This window comes from Gymnoscopelus braueri (assembly GCF_963280865.1).
Source record: "Gymnoscopelus braueri genome assembly, chromosome: 19".
Lineage (NCBI taxonomy): Eukaryota > Metazoa > Chordata > Actinopteri > Myctophiformes > Myctophidae > Gymnoscopelus > Gymnoscopelus braueri.
This window is the reverse complement of record NC_137621.1, coordinates 5,597,642-5,615,308: the sequence shown is the minus strand read 5'-3', so window position 1 is coordinate 5,615,308 and position 17,667 is coordinate 5,597,642. Positions and strand designations below refer to the sequence as shown.

Sequence of the window (17,667 nt, the reverse complement as noted above, 5' to 3'; positions counted from 1 at the left end):
TATGGTCTTGTGTGAATTTTAAATGTTACAGTGTGTTGTGCTAGAGTGTGTGTGCACTCTTTTGGTGGCGGTGAAACCCTTTTAGATTTCCCCTCACATCCCGCACTGTAACTACTGTATAACGATAACTATATCTTCACCATTGTATTTTTTTATAGTTGGTGTGATCTCTGCCATCCACTTGCCTAAGAACGATTTTTAAAACTCATTCTCATTCTTTATAGATATAGTGCTCAGTGTGAACGGCCCACAACATGGGTCACTGACCAGCTTTTCCTGATCGTTTTGTCTGAGTTAAAGCAGAATCAACTTTATATGAGCTCCCACTGTTACCATAGCTGTGCTTAGCTACACTGTTCTTCTCAATACTTTAATTTGACCAGCTGATCCAAGCACGTTTTAGTCCTCAGTACTCACATTACCTATCTTTTCTTTTTCTTTCTTTCTTTTTACTTAAAGGATGGCGTCACAGACTCACAGGGCACCGGCTGGCCTAGCGGTCCAAGCACTTACCACATATAGGCTCTAATGCAGCCTGGTTCGAATCCCGATCCCGACGACCATTGCTGCGTGTTACTCCCTGTCTCTCTGTCCCTGTTTCCTGTCTGTCTCCACTGTGTCAATAAAGGGATAAAAGCCCCCAAAATATCTTAAAAAATGAAAAGGTTCATACGATTGGCCCTAATTAATGCTCATGATAATATGGAACCATGTTTGTCTACTTGGTCTGTGTCTCAGAGGAGGGTTGTGGGCAGTTTAAGAACTTGCCTACCAGTGACATCATCAATGGGGAATGCAAGCTAATAGGAACTGCAGGCTTTCTACATTACATTAAATTAAAGTCATTTAGCAGACGCTTTTATCCAAAGTGACTTACAATAAGTGCATTCAACATAGGTAGGGAACGAAAACTACTAATCACCAGAAGTCAAGTGCATTTTCTGCAAAAATAAGCAACCAAGATGCCTGGAAAGTTAGCATAATATAATAGAAGCCAGTGTTCTGGCATTAAAAAAACTAATCTTGATTGAAGAATAAAAATAAAACATGATTAACAATGATGTCACTGGTAGGCAGGTTTCTGAACTGTCCAAAGATTAATTCCGAGCTGCCTATGTCTGTCACATACTCCTAAATTAAGTAAAGAAATACATTCTAGTCTGGGGGTCTGTAGATTGCACCAATTATCAGAGGTTTAGCTTTTGGATAAATTACCTTTATACAAATAGATTCAGTGGAGTTGTTGCTATGTAAACTATGTCTGAGAGTACATGACAGTTAATGTTGGATCTCATATAGATACACACCCCTCTTCCATACCTATCCCATATCTTTCTTGATGACTGAATATCCAACCATGTCAATTTCAGAGTCATTAACAGAGTCATCTAGTTTACTTTCAGAATGGTAAAATACTAAATTCAGCCCTTGTGCAGGAAACCAGGTTCAACTCCGAGGTAGAAGATGACAGTTACGTAGTGCAGCGTTAATCAGCAAATATATTTAGTCAATTATAGTTATCATTAATTTGCTAGTTTTAACTACACTTTTACAGGGACTAGCATGACACAGGTGATCAGACGACTGACAATAGGCAGTGATGGAAGACGTACACATTTTTTAATAATAATAAAGGTAATAACAATAACAATAACATCAATAATAATGTGATCCCCACTCCACTATTTTTGTCACAGTACATTTGCAAAACATGACATGTCCTCTTACCCATCCAAACAAGTAGTAGCATGAGGGTGCCATTAAAGGAGGAGTTCACCCAAAAAATGACTTATTTTCTATCAATTGCACACCCTATGAAGCCTTGAATCCATGGATTCTTTTTTGTTTTTGTCGCATTCTTAAGCTAATAATTTGATTCCCGTCTCCTACCGGCTAATGTATCCGGTAGGAGACACAAAGTAGATTATTTGTGTCTCCTACCGGATATACACACGGCCATCAAATTATTGTCTTAGGAATGCCACAAAAACAAAAATAAATCCATGAAATCAAGGCTTCATGGGGTGTGTAATTGATAGAAAATAAGTAATTTTTTGGGTGAACTCCTCCTTTAATACATTTACCCATCCTAACTATTAGGTAAAGCAAGTTTCATTAATACATTGGTACATACTCCTAATTGTTATGATGAGCCACTACAGTGGGTGCCATTAATACAGAGCCCGGGGAGCAGTGTGGGGTTAAATATCTTTCTCAGAGACACTTCAACACGTAAGATTCCTCTGCTTTAGTATCAAGGACTTGTCATTGTCATCCTGGATTAGATTGAATCATCATAAATGTAGCCTACCTGTCTGTGATATCTAAACTCAAATGGCTTCTTTAAAAAAAAAAAGAGTTGTTCATCTATCAGCTTCTCCCGTTAACACATGCCAGTATGGGGTAAGCCTAACTGTTAGGCCTGATTTATATAAACCTGAAACTAAAGATTGTTTCACCCTCTATGAGTCCTCATGTGTCTATTTAGAGTAGACTATATTTAACACTAAAGCCTTTGCCACAAACAACTTCCTGTTTATTTAGATTACCCTTTTCACCAAAGCTTTTGCCACAAACTGTACATTTGAAGGGTTTTTCTCCTGTATGTATGTGTTTATTAAAGGCACTACTATAAATAAAGCCTGTACAACAAACTGTACAAACTAAGGGGTTTTACCCTGTATGAGTCATCATGTGTGTTTTTAGAGTACTCTTTCCACAAATCCTTTGCCACAGACAATAGAAGAAAAGTTATTAATACATTGATTGCCAAGATCGCATTGATGCGTTCTTTCAAATGCATCACTTGATGGCCAAGATCACATTGATGCGTTCTTTAAAAAAAAACATGTTTTTGAAAATTCCACAAGGGGTGACCTAACACGGCTTTGGAATGATCGATCGTCACTCAGAGAAGAAGCAGTCGGATGTGACGTCCTTCCAAAAAACGAGGAAGCCATCAGCTTCCTGTTTGGGATTTTCAGAAGAACAGCTGTAACTCAGTTTCTTTTATTTTGCATTGAAAACCACCTATTTTCAGTGGACCAAAGCACCAAAATGGCGGATCGCAGTTGGAACGCTATTGTCCCTTACTACTACTAAGTAAAGGGCTTTTCCCCTGTATGAGTCCTTATGTGCACATTCAACGCACCCCTGTGAATACGGCCTTTAATCCCGTATGGGTAGTCATGTGTGATTTTAGACAACTCTTTGCATCAAAGACTTTTCCGCAAACTGCACAAGTGAATTCTTTGTGAGTCCTCAAGTGTACTTTTAAATCCCTATTGTACCTAAAGCCTGTACCACAAACGGAACAAAGACATGGCTTTTCACCTGTATGAGTCCTCATGTGTTTTTTCAACGCAACCTTTTGAATATAGCCCTTTTCACAAACTCTACAAGTAAAGGGCTTTTCCCCTGTATGAGTCCTCATGTGTACGTTCAATGCATCCTTTTGAGTAAAGCCCATTTCACAAACTCTACAAGTGAATGATTTTCCTTCTTTGTGAGTCCTCAAGTGTACTTTTAAATCCCTATTGTACCTAAAGCCTGTACCACAAACGGAACAAATATATGGTTTTTCACCTGTATGAGTCCTAATGTGCACGTTCAACGTACCCCTTTGATTAAAGCCTTTTCCACAAACTTTACAAGTATAGGGCTTTTCCCCTGTATGAGTCCTCATGTGTTTGTTCAAGTCACCACGGTGAATAAAGCCTTTGCCACAAACTTTACAAGTAAAGGGCTTTACCCCTGTATGAGTCCTCATGTGATGTTTCAATGCACACCTTTGAATAAAGCCCTTTTCACAAACTCCACAAGTAAAGGGCTTTTCCCCTGTATGAGTTGTTTTGTGCCTCTCCAGATTTTGCTTTACAGTAAACATTTTGCCACACTCTGTACAACTAAACATTTTCATTAATGTCAACGTTGACCCATCAGCCTCTTCTGGTCTTTGACATTGCTGATCCTGTTCCACTCTAATCTGTGGAGGTTCTGGTCCCTCCTGGACCAGACTGGAGCTCCCCTCCTCCTCTTCCTCTTTAATCTGTGGAGGTTCTGGTTCCTCCTGGACCAGACTGGAGCTCCCCTCCTCCTGTTCCTCTTTAATCTGTGGAGGTTCTGGTCCCTCCTGGACCAGACTGGAGCTCCCCTCTTCCTGTTCCTCTTTAATTTGTGGAGGTTGTGGTTCCTCCTGGACCAGATTGCAGCTCCTCTCCTGTTGATAGGCGGAAACCTCTTCTTTATACACAGGGAGGTGCAGGAAGTCTGGGGAAAAGATAAAACAAGAGAAAAACATAATGTTTGAACGTTAGATTCCATTCCAGGTTAGGTTTATTTTGAGTTATTCCCTTATTTTTGTATTAGATTATTTAGGAAAGCTTTAATACTCTGAGTTAGTTTAAAAGGTTGTTTTGTAATCACTGGCACTGCCCTGCCTCCCTACGTCTTGGTCCTTTCTGAAATTCAATTATTTGTTCAAATCACCTTAATGTAAATAGATCACTTTTCTTTGCACCATACCACCGTGTTTTGTTACTCCCTGTGCGAAGTGAATAGAGCAGTAAATCTTCTTTTTTTCAAAACTCGTAGTTTTTTGTAGTAATTGTAGAAATATTAGACCTTAATTGTCGAATGTTTAAGCATGTTCTAATCAAGTATACTTTACTTAAAAACATTTTCCAAATATATATATTTTTTAACATTTTGGAAAAAAATGCCAATTTTACATCGAGGTGGACACCAGAATTCCCTAGTGAGCACCTATCCTGTTACCTTGCAACCTAGCAGACTCTACACTAGTTTAATGGGTGTCTATTTACCGACGTCGGTGCGGTGGGGAGCTTCCGTTCTGACCGTTAGGGAGCTACCAAGCTAACGAGGCCACAACGAGGCGATCTACTGCATAATGCAACGTGCCTGCTTTTGAAATGCTCCTGCAATACATTGTGGACCTAATCTCATGCCAAACAAGTGCAGAGTAATTCCCACATGTATAAACCTCTGTTGTAGTACAGCAGTTTAACTCCCGTTTTTGAGCAAATCGTGCACTTTTTGTAAGAAGCGTGAAACTTTCAGCATAGTTAGTAAATGCCAAACGTTTAAAGTATCATTTCCAACTAAATAGGGGATGCCTTTTCATGTGGTAATACTTTCGAGATCACCAGATTTCAAGGAAATGCATTTAGGTCGAGGTCAAGGTAAAAATGTGCCCAAAAAAATGCAGTGATTTCCTCAGAATCAACAAATGGCAGTGCAACAATCAATGGTCTCTTATATAGGCAACACCAACAATGACACACCTGATGTGGTTCAGACAATTAATGTATTAACATTCCTCTAGTAGAGGGCAAGGAACTTTGTGCAACTAATGGGAGTGGAGTCCTCTGTTCTCCTGCTGATTCAAACTTGGCCTGCCCTGCCCCATGTTCGCAAAAGGAGGCTGACACTCGTCTGCTTCTGCATGTGGCAGTTGCTGTACAAAAGGGGTGTAAGAAGGTGACCATACGCACTGTTGATACTGATGTGGCTGTGGCTTCATTCAGCAAGATAGGTCCTGGTGAGCTGTGGGTTGGCTTTGGTGTTGGATCAAGTATATAGCTGTTCATGAAATGGTTCCCACAATGACTCCAACACAGTGTCTGACTCTTCCAGTCTTTCACGCTTTCACCGGGTGCGACAATGTATCTGTGTTTGCTGGCAGAGGAAAGAAGACTGCCTGGGAAACTTGGAAGTCATTCCCAGAGGTGAATGAGGCTTTCAGTAAACTCCTACAGATGCCAAGTGAGGTCAGTGAAGGATCAATTTTCCTGCTAGAGCGATTTGCGGTGCTCATGTATGACCGAACCAGAGAGTGCATGGAAGTGAATGATGCCAGGAAACAGATCTTCACAAAGAAGTCAAGAACGCTAGAGAGCATTCCTCCAACCCAGGCAGCACTCAAGCAACACATCAAGCGCATTTGCTACCAGGCAAACAGTTGGAACCAGGCACTGGTACTGGAACCAGAGATGCCAGAGCCATCTTAATGGGGCTGGACAAAGGAAACAACTGGGTGGCAACCATTTTGGACCACTCTCTCTGAAGCATCCAAATCGTGCCATGAATTAATCCACTGTCGCTGCACGAAAGAGTGTACTGGACGATGCAAGTGTGCCAAAGCTGCACTCAAATGTACTGCACTGTGCCTCTGTTGTGGAGACTGTTAAATTTTGATTATTACCATTATCACAACTTTTTTTTTTTTTTTTTTTTTACCCCACGATTTTGTAACCCTATTTTTTACACCCAGTGCCAATTGTCTATATAATCCTGGGCACTACCTTCCCTCTGCCAACCTAGGGAGGCCAGGGCCGAGCTCATGCCTCCTTCAATGCATGAGAGCCTGGTTGGACGTAGCGCGTGGAAGGAACACGTTATTCCAACCAGTTCCCTTCCCCTCCATCAGGCGCCCCGGCTGACCAGGGGGAGGCAGTATAGTGACCAGGATTACTGCATGTTTTTGTGAGGGTACCTACCCTAGGGGACACGGGGAGAACATGCAAACTCCACACAGAAAGGCCCTTTCGCCAACCCCACCTAGGGTATGGGCGCTGATGATGCGGAGGAGAGAACACGCCCCCAGCGCCCACAGCGTCCCCTGTGGGAATCGAACCCAGGACCTTCTAGCTGTGAGGCGACAGCACTACCGACTGCGCCACCGTGCCCCCTATCACAACTTTTTTGTTGTGATAATCTAGTTTTTCTCTTTCCTGTACACAAGATGTGACAATAAAGAAGCCTTGAACCTTGATTATTGTCATTTACTATGAATTTAGTATTAAAATAGACTACCACATAGGTTTTGTATTATTCCCATTGTCACAAAATGGACGTACAGTTTCACTATATTGCAGTACCCAGTGTCAAAGCTTAAATATACTTATTACTATGTAATTGGACCTTGACCTTAATTTAATGTATGTTCTTGGGTTCTGGTAATCTCCAACATATCATGAAATGAATGAGCAACCCCAACTTAGTTAGAAAGAACGCCTTAAATGTTTTTTTTTAAGTATTTAGACATTTAGACCCAGTAGACTGGCGGCCATCTTGGATTTGACCTCTCAGAGGTCAAATCTGACTTCCATCCCCGTCTGAAAATTTATGTTATGGTATTTACTAACTATGCTGAAAGTTTCAGCCTTCTTACAAAAAGTGCACAATGTTTAGTGCCAAACAGCTCTACTATTGGTCTCTGCTGAAAGCACAATGACACTTAATATCATTTCACTGCAAGATAAGTATGTTGTTTTAGTTTTTTCTCAGTTGACTGCTATAAGAGAAATTACCTTGCTTTCTGATTGCATTGTTAAGTGTGATGCTGCATAATATGGTACATAGAACTGGACTACTGCTTAACTGCACTGATTTAGTTTGCGCATATTACAGTTCTACTTGTACAGTTCTACTAAATTGCTACTGATACATGTAATAAACCTGCATTAATATTCAAAGTATAAGCAAAGTGGCATTTAATATAATGTGTTCACTTCAAGTGTGTTTTCATTGTGTTTGTTTTACTATGAACAAAATAATATCCTTATTGAAAATAGGTCACATAGCCTTAGCCTTACATAGCCTCGGTTGCACACATTTCAAAGTTTCACCAAAGCAATTCATATAATTCAAATACAATTAGCTTAAATAAAAGGCCTCAGGTTGGAAGTTCAATCTGGGCTGTCTTTCTCCCTCAGTCCTTCAATAGTTAGGATCTTGCCTTTCAACAAGGTTGAGGTCTCGGATCTAAAGAATAAAGAGTAAGTGTTCACCTGCTTTCAGCCTGCTAAATTACTAGCTGGTGTTTTACTGTTATAGGGGGAAACCCGGGGAAACAATGTAACGTGATCTACTTTGTTTAATTTTTTACCTGAGAGAGTGTTGCACCTCATCTTCTTATGTAGTGATGTCCATGTTGACACATCAGCCTCCTCCTCCTGTTCTTCTTTAATCTGTGGAGGTTGTGGTTCCTCCTGGACCAGACTGGGGCTCCTCTCCTCATGTTGTGGAGGTTGTGGTTCCTCCTGGACCAGACTGGGGCTCCTCTCCTCCTCATGTTCAGGGGAAACCTCTTTACACAGAAAGGAAAAAGCGAAGAGGTAGCATCAGCAACTCATAATAAAGTCTTCAATTACATCACATACACTGGCAGTGGTAGAATTTTAGTCCCACATGCACCAGACGTGCAAGCGTAAGCGCACGGACGTCGCTTCACTTTCCCGCTCATGTTAATGAATGCAGTAGTGATGGTCCACTCATGCATGTGAAACACATACAAAAAAAATACATGCAGTCTCCGCACATGTATTTTCTTCCAAATACATTATGCACAATATCTGCATTATACCACCCAAATTAAGTCATTTTAAAATGTTTAAAGAATGCTTAATTATGATTACTGTATTTGTATCACTGTATCCTGGTAGCCTTTAAGATCTGGCAAGTGGGCATTTGAGTGGGCCGCATGACATGATATCTCTTTTAGAACCTGGACCTTTAGTAAGTCATTTACATAATTGACGGCATACAACCCTACTGTAACACAAATTTGCCAGGTTTGAATCCCGGACAGCTGTTCGAGGTGAGAGCTCTTCTGCAAATTACACTTACCAACTATTTTGTGCAACCTGGCCAAGCGGAAGATATGGTTGTTTGAAGAATGGGCTACCTTTCTTTTTCTAAGATAAGCTTTTATTTTGTAAACAAGCTAAATAGTCAAACAGAAGTCAAGAGGCATACTTTAAATCAGTGGTTCTCAAATGCTCAAGGACCCCCATAACTCTTGAGAGTGGGGTCCATTTGGTTCCATTTGTACACTCTCAGAGTTACAGACCTTTAACACATTGACTGCCAAGGGGTTTTCTAGAACAGGCTCTCCCACTGCCAAGGTTTTTGACCATTCTGACTTATTTTTGAGGGCCCACAGAAGATTTTGTACTAGGACTATGAAAACATAGAATATCTCAAAAGAAAGCTTAGAATCTCTTCTTTCATCTGAAAAAAATTGAGTTGATACCATGCTCAGTTTTTTAGCTAGAGGAGTTTGAATACAGCTTGGTTTTCACCAAAGAGAGGCCTTTTTCTTCAGAAGCTGAGATATGAGCGTTTTAGTAAATGACACACATTTAGAGGCATAACTTGATTTCAAAAGTGTTTCAAATTTATTTTGCGCCTTCATTGACATCAGTCATGTAAACAATACTTGTTTATAAAAAGAAATAAAATAAAACTGCTTTTGATTGTACATTTATTGCTCTGTTTAGCTCCAAAGTGCTCAATTCAAACAACATTTTTCACATTTTTTTTTTCTCCAAATAATAATAAATAATAATAATTCAAAGTTGATGTGCAACATCAATATATTCATCGAGAGTGTCATTTTCCAAACTTTTTGCCCACACAATTCAAAATCTCAATACTACATTCATAGCAGATCTACAAGCTTGCCTTTTTTTCTCTTATGCCATTTATGACATGTTGTGAATCTCTAGGGAGTTCAACATCAACAAATTGGTGCTATTAGAGCAAAATAAATAAATAAAAGTAAAATCTCTGTACGGCTATAAATCACATGAAGCAGTATGAATAGGCAGGTTGAGGTTGGTAGGTTGAACAAAATAGTAGCAGCCGCTTCACAAAGTCATTTCAAACTAAATGTAACTACATCAAATAATAAATACTAATCATTCAAATCAATAAATTGAGTGCAATTAGTGCAAATAAATAAACAAAAATAAAGTTCTTTTTTTTTGCAGCACCCTGAGCGGATCAGCGTGCGTCTACCATTCACCCGGCTCTCGAGGCCACTCTAGTAGTCTTCTACAGTGTGGTAACGATGTGTACATTTGTAGTGCAAGGGCACACGACAGGACTTACACTCATAGCTTCCCGTCCTTCTTCTTCGTCGGTAGCTTCGATCGGGCACAAACCCTACAACGCCTTTGTGGGTACTGCTTAGAAGAACTTTATTTTGGGAATTTGATCAGTTCGTGATCTAGTCTGTCATTCATCCTGGATTGAGGGTCAACGTTTGGTGGCAATGGGTGTCTAACACGTCGGGCATCCCCAGGAGGCGGGGCCTCATTCCTACCCTCCTGAGGACGGACGGCTCCGGGGCGATCCCCAGGAGGCGGGGCCTCATTCCTACCCTCCTGAGGACGGGCGGCGCCCTCTTCCTGCTCAGGGAGTGGGGCCTCAATCCCATCCCCCTGAGGAAGGTCTTCATCCTCTTCCTCGGACCCCTCCTCAGGAGGCGGGGCCTCATTCCTACCCTCCTGAGGACGGGCGGCGCCCTCTTCCTGCTCAGGGAGTGGGGCCTCAATCCCATCCCCCTGAGGAAGGTCTTCATCCTCTTCCTCGGACCCCTCCTCAGGAGACGGGGCCTCATTCCTACCCTCCTGAGGAGGGGCCACTCCCCCAAGGTTCCCGAGGGTGGTCCAGGACTTCACTACTGCCATGATGAATGAGTAGAAGTTGTGAATTCTGCCAGCTGGGTGCCTGGCCTTGTAGATCACATAGGCGTTGAACTGGGCAATCTGGAGCATATAAAAGAAGAACTTTTTTGTCCACTTCCTGGTTTTCCTGGTGCACATGTAGTAGCTGAGGTTCTGGTCCAGCTTTCGACCCCGTTCATGTGTTTGTTGTACTCTATAACACACACAGGCTTCTCTTCGATTACCCTCTTCCTCTTCCGTTTCTCCTTCCTGGACACGGGCAGCATGCCATCAGGGTGCAAGGTGGAGATCATCGTGACGATTTTTGTTTTCTTGGCTCGCCATGCCAGTACCATCACGTCCCTGGAGTGGCGAGAGATGGTGGACCCCAGTCGCAGCTTTGCAGGGGTAACATCTGCGATGGCTGCTGGCTGTCCTCGGCGCTTACGAAGGGTCCCGCAGACATATGTCTTTTTCTCATCCAGGAGCATAATGGCCGTGTCCACCGAGTTGTACAGGTTGTCCATGTAGAGCCTATACCCAAATCCGGCTAAACTGCCTAAGAGTTGTTTTATGGTGGCAGGTAGTGTCTGCTTCAGCTTACAGTATGGCAGCATGTTGTGGAGGTAGCCTGTTGCTGAATCACACAAAATGTACGACCTGATGCCGTACTTGACCGGCTTCTGTGGGGCATAGACCTTGAACTCCAGGCGTCCCCGCCACAACAGCATTCCCTCATCAATACTGATGTCCACGCTCGGCAGGTACATTTCCTGGAAATTGGCCAGCAAGGACTGCAGCACTGGGCGGACTCTCCAGAGTTTGTCCTCGTCTTCGGGCTTTTTTGGTCTAGGGCGGGGGATGGTGGGGGATGGTGCAGGTTGCTCAAAATGGCCTGGAACCTGTTCCTCGCCATGACTTTCCGGAAGACGGCGGCCTCGATGTACTCATCAGTGGACCAGTACATTTCGAGCTCAGGCTTTTGGTTGATTCCGGTGAGAATAAAGAGCCCCAGGAAGCGCTTGAGCTCGTTTAAATCCACCGGTTCCCACTTCTTTGATCTGGCAAACTTCTTGTCACTGCGCGGCTGCTGTAAGGCATAGAGGTTGGTTTGAGTGCAGATTTCCTCCAACAACTCATCCGACACCAGCAGCTCAAAGAAGTCCACGGGCTTATCAGACTGCAGAGCAGCAGCGGCATTCTGAGGACCCGGAGTCCCAGCTGTGAAGGGGATGTCCCGAGGACACCAGCCTGTGGATAACCACACAGGAGGAGGACCCTTGTCCTTCTTGCCCTTGCCACCACCTGTGAATTATAGAAATAGATCATTACCATAAAATACTTTTTTCTTTGACACACACACACACACACACACACACACACACACACACACACACACACACACACACACACACACACACACACACACACACACACACACACACACACACACACACACACACACACACACACACAATAATAATTCTTACCTCCACGACCAGCTCCACGAACCGCTCCACCAACTGCTCCCTCCTCCATCTCCTCCTGCAGCACCTCCTCACCACCACTAGCATGCAACCCTGTGATAACATAAAATATACTTTTTTTTAGATATTATGTCCATCTTTAGCAAAGCATTTATCATCCACAGACCACATGCATATATACACTGAATAAATAAATATGAGAGAATACATTTACCATTACCCTGGTTTTAGCATTTTTTCATTCCTGTGCTATAATTGACAATTCACTCACCCCTACTACCGTCATCATCATCTGCATCCATGGCACCCACCAGTACCTCCTCCTCAGCGTCAGAATCTAGAATACAATTTCAAATACTTTTACTCATATGAGATCAAATAGACATGCCTGATCGACATCAAAGGCTTCAGTTCAGGTCAGAAAAACAACATACAGATCTACAAGCTCAAAGAGCTTGTAGATCTGCTATTTTTATGTGTTATTTTTACACAATAAAAAAAATCAATAGAGCCTAAACATTGTAATCATCTCAGAAGATAGGCATATATATATGCATATATATATATATCGCGTTTTGAGGCGTTGTGCGAGGCTCGCTCCGTTGTGGTCGCGAACCACAGGTTGAGAACCGCAGACACATACTCTAGACGGGCCTGTTGGGCACTTATGTTGCCAGATTGTGGGAAAGTAATAAGCAACAATATTATGCATTTAGCAAACATTATCCAGACAGAGCGACTGACAAAAGGCACATATGAGATCAAATAGACATGCCTGATCGACATCAAAGGCTTCAGTTCAGGTCAGAAAAACAACATAACAACATGAACAGATCTACAAGCTCAAACAGCTTGTTGATCTGCTATTTTTATGTGTTATTTTACACAATAAAAAAAATCAATAGAGCCTAAACATTGTAATCATCTCATAAGATAGATGCATATATATATATATATATATATATATATATATATATATATATATATATATATATATATATATATATATATATCGCGTTTTGAGGCGTTGTGCGAGGCTCGCTCCGTTGTGGTCGTGAACCACAGGTTGAGAACCGCAGACACATACTCTAGACGGGCCTGTCGGGCACTTATGTTGCCAGATTGTGGGAAAGTAATAAGCAACCAGGTCTATGAAAACGAGCCCATAAGAAGCGAATAGCCGAGTATAGGCCACATGAGCACTTCAAACATATCTAAAAAAATATACGGCCGGCGGGCAGGTCCTCGCGGTCCTGGGTGCCGACACTCAGCCCTGGCTTGAGGTCCACAGGAGGACAAACCACCGGAGCTTGATCCCGGGAGGCTGCTGCAGCAGGCCCCACCAAGAACCTCTCCATGGACTGCTGACCAGGTCCGGCGATGTTCTTGCGCTTGCGTGAGCACTTTCCTACTTTCCCTACCATAGCTACTCTCTCACAGTACACTATATCTAAAATGTAAACTTTATCTCTATTACCACCTATTTTTCTCCTCTTCTCTCCCTGTGACGCCGATCACCTCTCCTATATATCTTCTCCTATTTCTTCCACTCTATATTACCTCCACGCCCTCGCTATCTATAATATATATATATATATATATATATATATATATATATATATATAAAACTCAGTAGGATTTATATATATCACTCACACTTACTACACTCAAAATATCAACTCACACACACAAACTCACGTACAAACAATTCACTCTTTCACTCAATATAACTCTCCCACACAAACTCACGTACAATTCACTCGTTCACTCAATATTACTCACGTATCTCACACTCGAATCTCTCGTTCACTCAACTTACGTATCTCACACTCGGATCTCTCGTTCACTCACAACTCTCTCAACTACTGCTACTGCTACTAATACTACTACTATACTTCTACTACTACTACTACTACTACTACTATCACTACTACTATCACTACTACTATCAATCTATCTATCTATATCTCTATCTCTCTCTCAATGACGATCGGCTCTGACTAAACGTTTTGGAAAATGCACAGAACGAGGGGTGCGCGCAGCACCCCTTTTGTAGGTTTCCGATCTCAGGACACCTGTTATTTTTCCACCGTGGCTTTGATCTGAGCAGGTCACGGTAACCTGGATCCTTTATTATTTACAAAACAATATTGGCGGCGTGATCAGTCAGTTTATCAAAGGGGTAACATGCTGTGTGTTTGTGTTATGATCTGTCCTGTCTGCAGTGTGTGTGTGTGGGACAGGTTGCGTGCGTGCGGGTGCACATTACGAGTGCGAGCACTGACGTGCACACCCTTCCTTCCCCCATAGAGCCGTCTGCCGGCTGCTGCTACTCTCAGTGATTACAGGCAGTCAGGTGCGAGCTGCGCGTGCACATTACGAGCGCGGCATGTGATGTGCACACGCTTCCCCAACGAACCTGCCATGCTGCTTTGATTACTGCAGCGCAGCTGAGGGAAAGAGAGAAAGTGATCGGCTCGGATTAAACTTTAGGTTTGATGGGACCCCTGATCACTGCTTTAGTGATTTGTAAAACATGTTTTGTGTGATCACATGTTCAGATTTTTTTTTTCAACTTCTACGTCATTTTCATTAAAGAGATTAACCCACAATGTGCCTGAGGGGTTAATCTAATGTAAACCATTAAAAAGACCTTGGACCGTAGGGCTACGGTCTCGGCGCTTAACAGTTGGATTTAATGGACCGTAGGACTACGGCCTTGGCGGTTAATGTGTTAAAGGGTCCATTTGGAACCACCTCAAGGAACCCTGAGGGTCCCTGGATCCCACTTTTAGTCGTCTGGCGTCTGACATTTTGTTTTAAAATACAAAATGACATCCTTTTTGGTCATGGGTAGTGTGGCCGACTTGGATTGCAATAATCTTCTCAATCATGAACACCTGGACTGATGAGAGGAACCGCGTGGGACTGGTACGTCTAAAAAAGCTAGTGATTACTAGTAGGCCTGTCACAATTATTACATAATCGCCTAATGGCTATTATTTGAGATAATTGCAATTATGTTTGCATAATCGTTTCCATGTTCAAACATTTTCATATATTTTCAAAAATAGTGGAAATAGCAGATCTAAAAGCTTACAACACACCACAATGTGACTCGTTGTGAGCTTGTAGATCGGCTATTTCCACAATTAATGTTTTATTAAAAGTAGAAAGTTATTAAATATGTCAGACATTTCGTTGCATATGGGTTATTTTCCATATCTGCCCTGTGCAACTTCAAGATTACAAGTAGGGTCCATTTGGTTCCATTTGCACACTCACCGAGTTACAGACACATACGGTCAATTTGCTTCCTAACTATTTGGGGACCACCTGGAACCCCCTCAAGGACCCCTGGGGGTCCCGGGGAGGACCCCACTATGAGAACCACTGGTGCATACCATATATTTAAATACTTATTAAGCTTAGCCACGTACTAAGTGGCTTAGCTACTAGCCTAGTACCATGTCTAGTAGTAGCTGTAAGTTGCTAAGCCACTAAACAGTCTAGTAATTTAGCTAGTAGTATTGTAGCTTCACTACTAAATAAGCCACCAAATAGTCTATTACAGGGGTCTTCAACAGGGGGTCCGGGACCCCTATGGGGTCCTCAGAGTTACTATAAGGGGTCCGCCAAATCTTTGTGTGATATGATTATTTTTTTTACCTTTACCACATGAACTTTAGCATCCCTTTTCTGAGGGGAACTTTAGCCAAAAACAGCCGATCTACAAGCTCACAACACCTCGCGCTGCGAGGCGTTGTGAGCTTGTAGATCTGCTGTTTTTGGCAACAAGGTATAGGTGTAGAGGGAAAAATGGAGAGACCAACTTAAAAAAAAAAGTTTAATCTAAAACACAATTTTATATAATATAGAGGGGGTCCCTGCTTCATCTCTCTCTCAGTGAGGGGGTCCTTGGCCTGAAAACGTTGAAGACCCCTGGTCTAGTAACTTAGTAGTATACTAGACTGAGTAACTCATCTGCTTTTATCTAACTGGTATTAAAGTAAGTTTAAACCAACCTGCTCTGTGTAGTGTGATGTGTGGCTGTAGCATCACGTTAAACCAACCTGCTCTGTGTAGTGTGATGTGTGGCTGTAGCATCACGTTAAACCAACCTGCTCTGTGTAGTGTGATGTGTGGCTGTAGCATCATGTTAAACCAACCTGCTCTGTGTAGTGTGATGTGTGGCTGTAGCATCATGTTAAACCAACCTGCTCTGTGTAGTGTGATGTGTGGCTGTAGCATCACGTCCAGCAGTTTGTTTTGTTTCTCCAGCAGAGTTTCTAGAGTCTCTATCTCTCTCTGGAAGAGGTTGAACATGAACTCTGCAGCCACACTGAGGCGCTCCAACACACACACTCTCACACTAACGTGTGGTGTTGTTGTTGTTGTTGTTGTTGTTGTGTGTTTCTCCAGAACACACACTATCTCCTCTCCCACCGACGTCATGTGTTCATTTATCTTCAGCCGTACAGACTCCATCTGACGCATTTTGCCTCCTTCCTAAAGTTATTGATAACTTTTAGCTTAGTTTCTCCACGATCTATGTTGCTCACCGCGTGCTATTTTCTATATGTGTAGCTAAACAAAGCCATGTATTCTTCCGTTTCCCGTCGAGGGTCAACGTGCTTCACGCATGCGCACTAAACGACCAAGGCACCGTTCCCTTAAAGGGATAGACCAACACGGGAACTGTGAGCTTGTCTCAGCAGTGTTCAGTCAGCAAATATAACGGAGAAAATATAAGACTTCCGGTGGACGATCTCTTCAGAATAAGAGTACCCTCTAGAGCAAAAAGGAGCCATTGAAAAACGGTTAATTTGCACATTAAAACTATAAATTAAGCATTTAAACGACATATTATGTTTCTATACAACACATATTATGTTTCTGTGTAACAAAAACCGTTTTTTAAACATTAATAATTTATATAAATGGATAAATGGTCAGAAAAGTGCCGTTTTCAGACAACAGTGGACACAGGACAGGCGCCGGCGGACACTGCCGACACTTCTGACATACGCACGCGTGCGGGGACACCTCCCCTACAACGCCCATAGAGGTATAATATAACTAGAGGGCGGATTGCCCCGCCCCCAGCTATCATTTCAATGAATTTGCTCAGTGGCGTTTTGAAGCACCCGGAAACCTGCCGGAAGTAGAATTATTGGTTTGATTTTGTACCCCCATAGAGTTATGAGCATGCGCACTAGTGTCCTTTTTGCGTTCTACGGCAGCCCGTGTGTCAAGGATTGAACGCGATATATTTATTAAATACACTCGAGATGCCTATGTATAACTAAATGCATATGTGTTTATGTATAATATGTTTACATATTTATATCTATATATATAAATATCTCTCAGCATGTTTTGCGCGTGCATGTATTTCTCCCCGCCTGGCAGCTTCAATGTTTCTCAGCAACTCTGGGGGCTTGACAACATAGATATTAGAAACCTAGATACCTCATTGGCCTCTGCAGTTCATTGTGGCGACTTGTATCGCAATACACGGCGGCACTTCCGTCTTCCGCAGGGAACCTGTCACTCAAAGTGACTACTGGCCAATCACAGCGCTCACAGTGCGTTGACTACTGGCCAATCACAGTGCGTCTTTTCCGGGACTTGTCAGTGCAATGGTTCTCAACCAGTGGTCCGGGAACCACCAGTGGTCCTTGGGGGGGTTCCAGGTGGTACCCAGC

General features: G+C 42.5%; 3 protein-coding genes across 3 annotated transcripts in view; all 3 read right to left on the bottom strand.

Annotated features, from left to right (window-relative positions):
- LOC308074168 (GTPase IMAP family member 8-like) overlaps nucleotides 1-17,667 on the bottom strand; it is a gene marked incomplete at both ends in the record, with an annotated part of 708,175 nt that overhangs the window by 334,047 nt on the left and 356,461 nt on the right. The window lies entirely within an intron of this gene.
- LOC308074076 (uncharacterized protein) overlaps nucleotides 1-17,667 on the bottom strand; it is a gene marked incomplete at both ends in the record, with an annotated part of 120,638 nt that overhangs the window by 49,942 nt on the left and 53,029 nt on the right. The window contains 3 exons of the mRNA XM_080413410.1: nucleotides 4,139-4,269; nucleotides 7,910-8,110; nucleotides 16,177-16,301. Of these exons, the coding sequence (XP_080269536.1) occupies nucleotides 4,139-4,269; nucleotides 7,910-8,110; nucleotides 16,177-16,301 (457 nt within the window). The remainder of the gene's footprint in view (nucleotides 1-4,138; nucleotides 4,270-7,909; nucleotides 8,111-16,176; nucleotides 16,302-17,667) is intronic.
- Nucleotides 10,784-13,383, bottom strand: LOC308074077 (uncharacterized protein; the record flags this gene model as incomplete). Its single annotated transcript, XM_080413411.1, has 4 exons — nucleotides 10,784-11,777; nucleotides 11,963-12,052; nucleotides 12,231-12,296; nucleotides 13,188-13,383. 4 exons carry the CDS (start codon nucleotides 13,381-13,383, stop codon nucleotides 11,068-11,070), a joined length of 1,062 nt encoding a protein of 353 aa, XP_080269537.1. The 3' UTR covers nucleotides 10,784-11,067.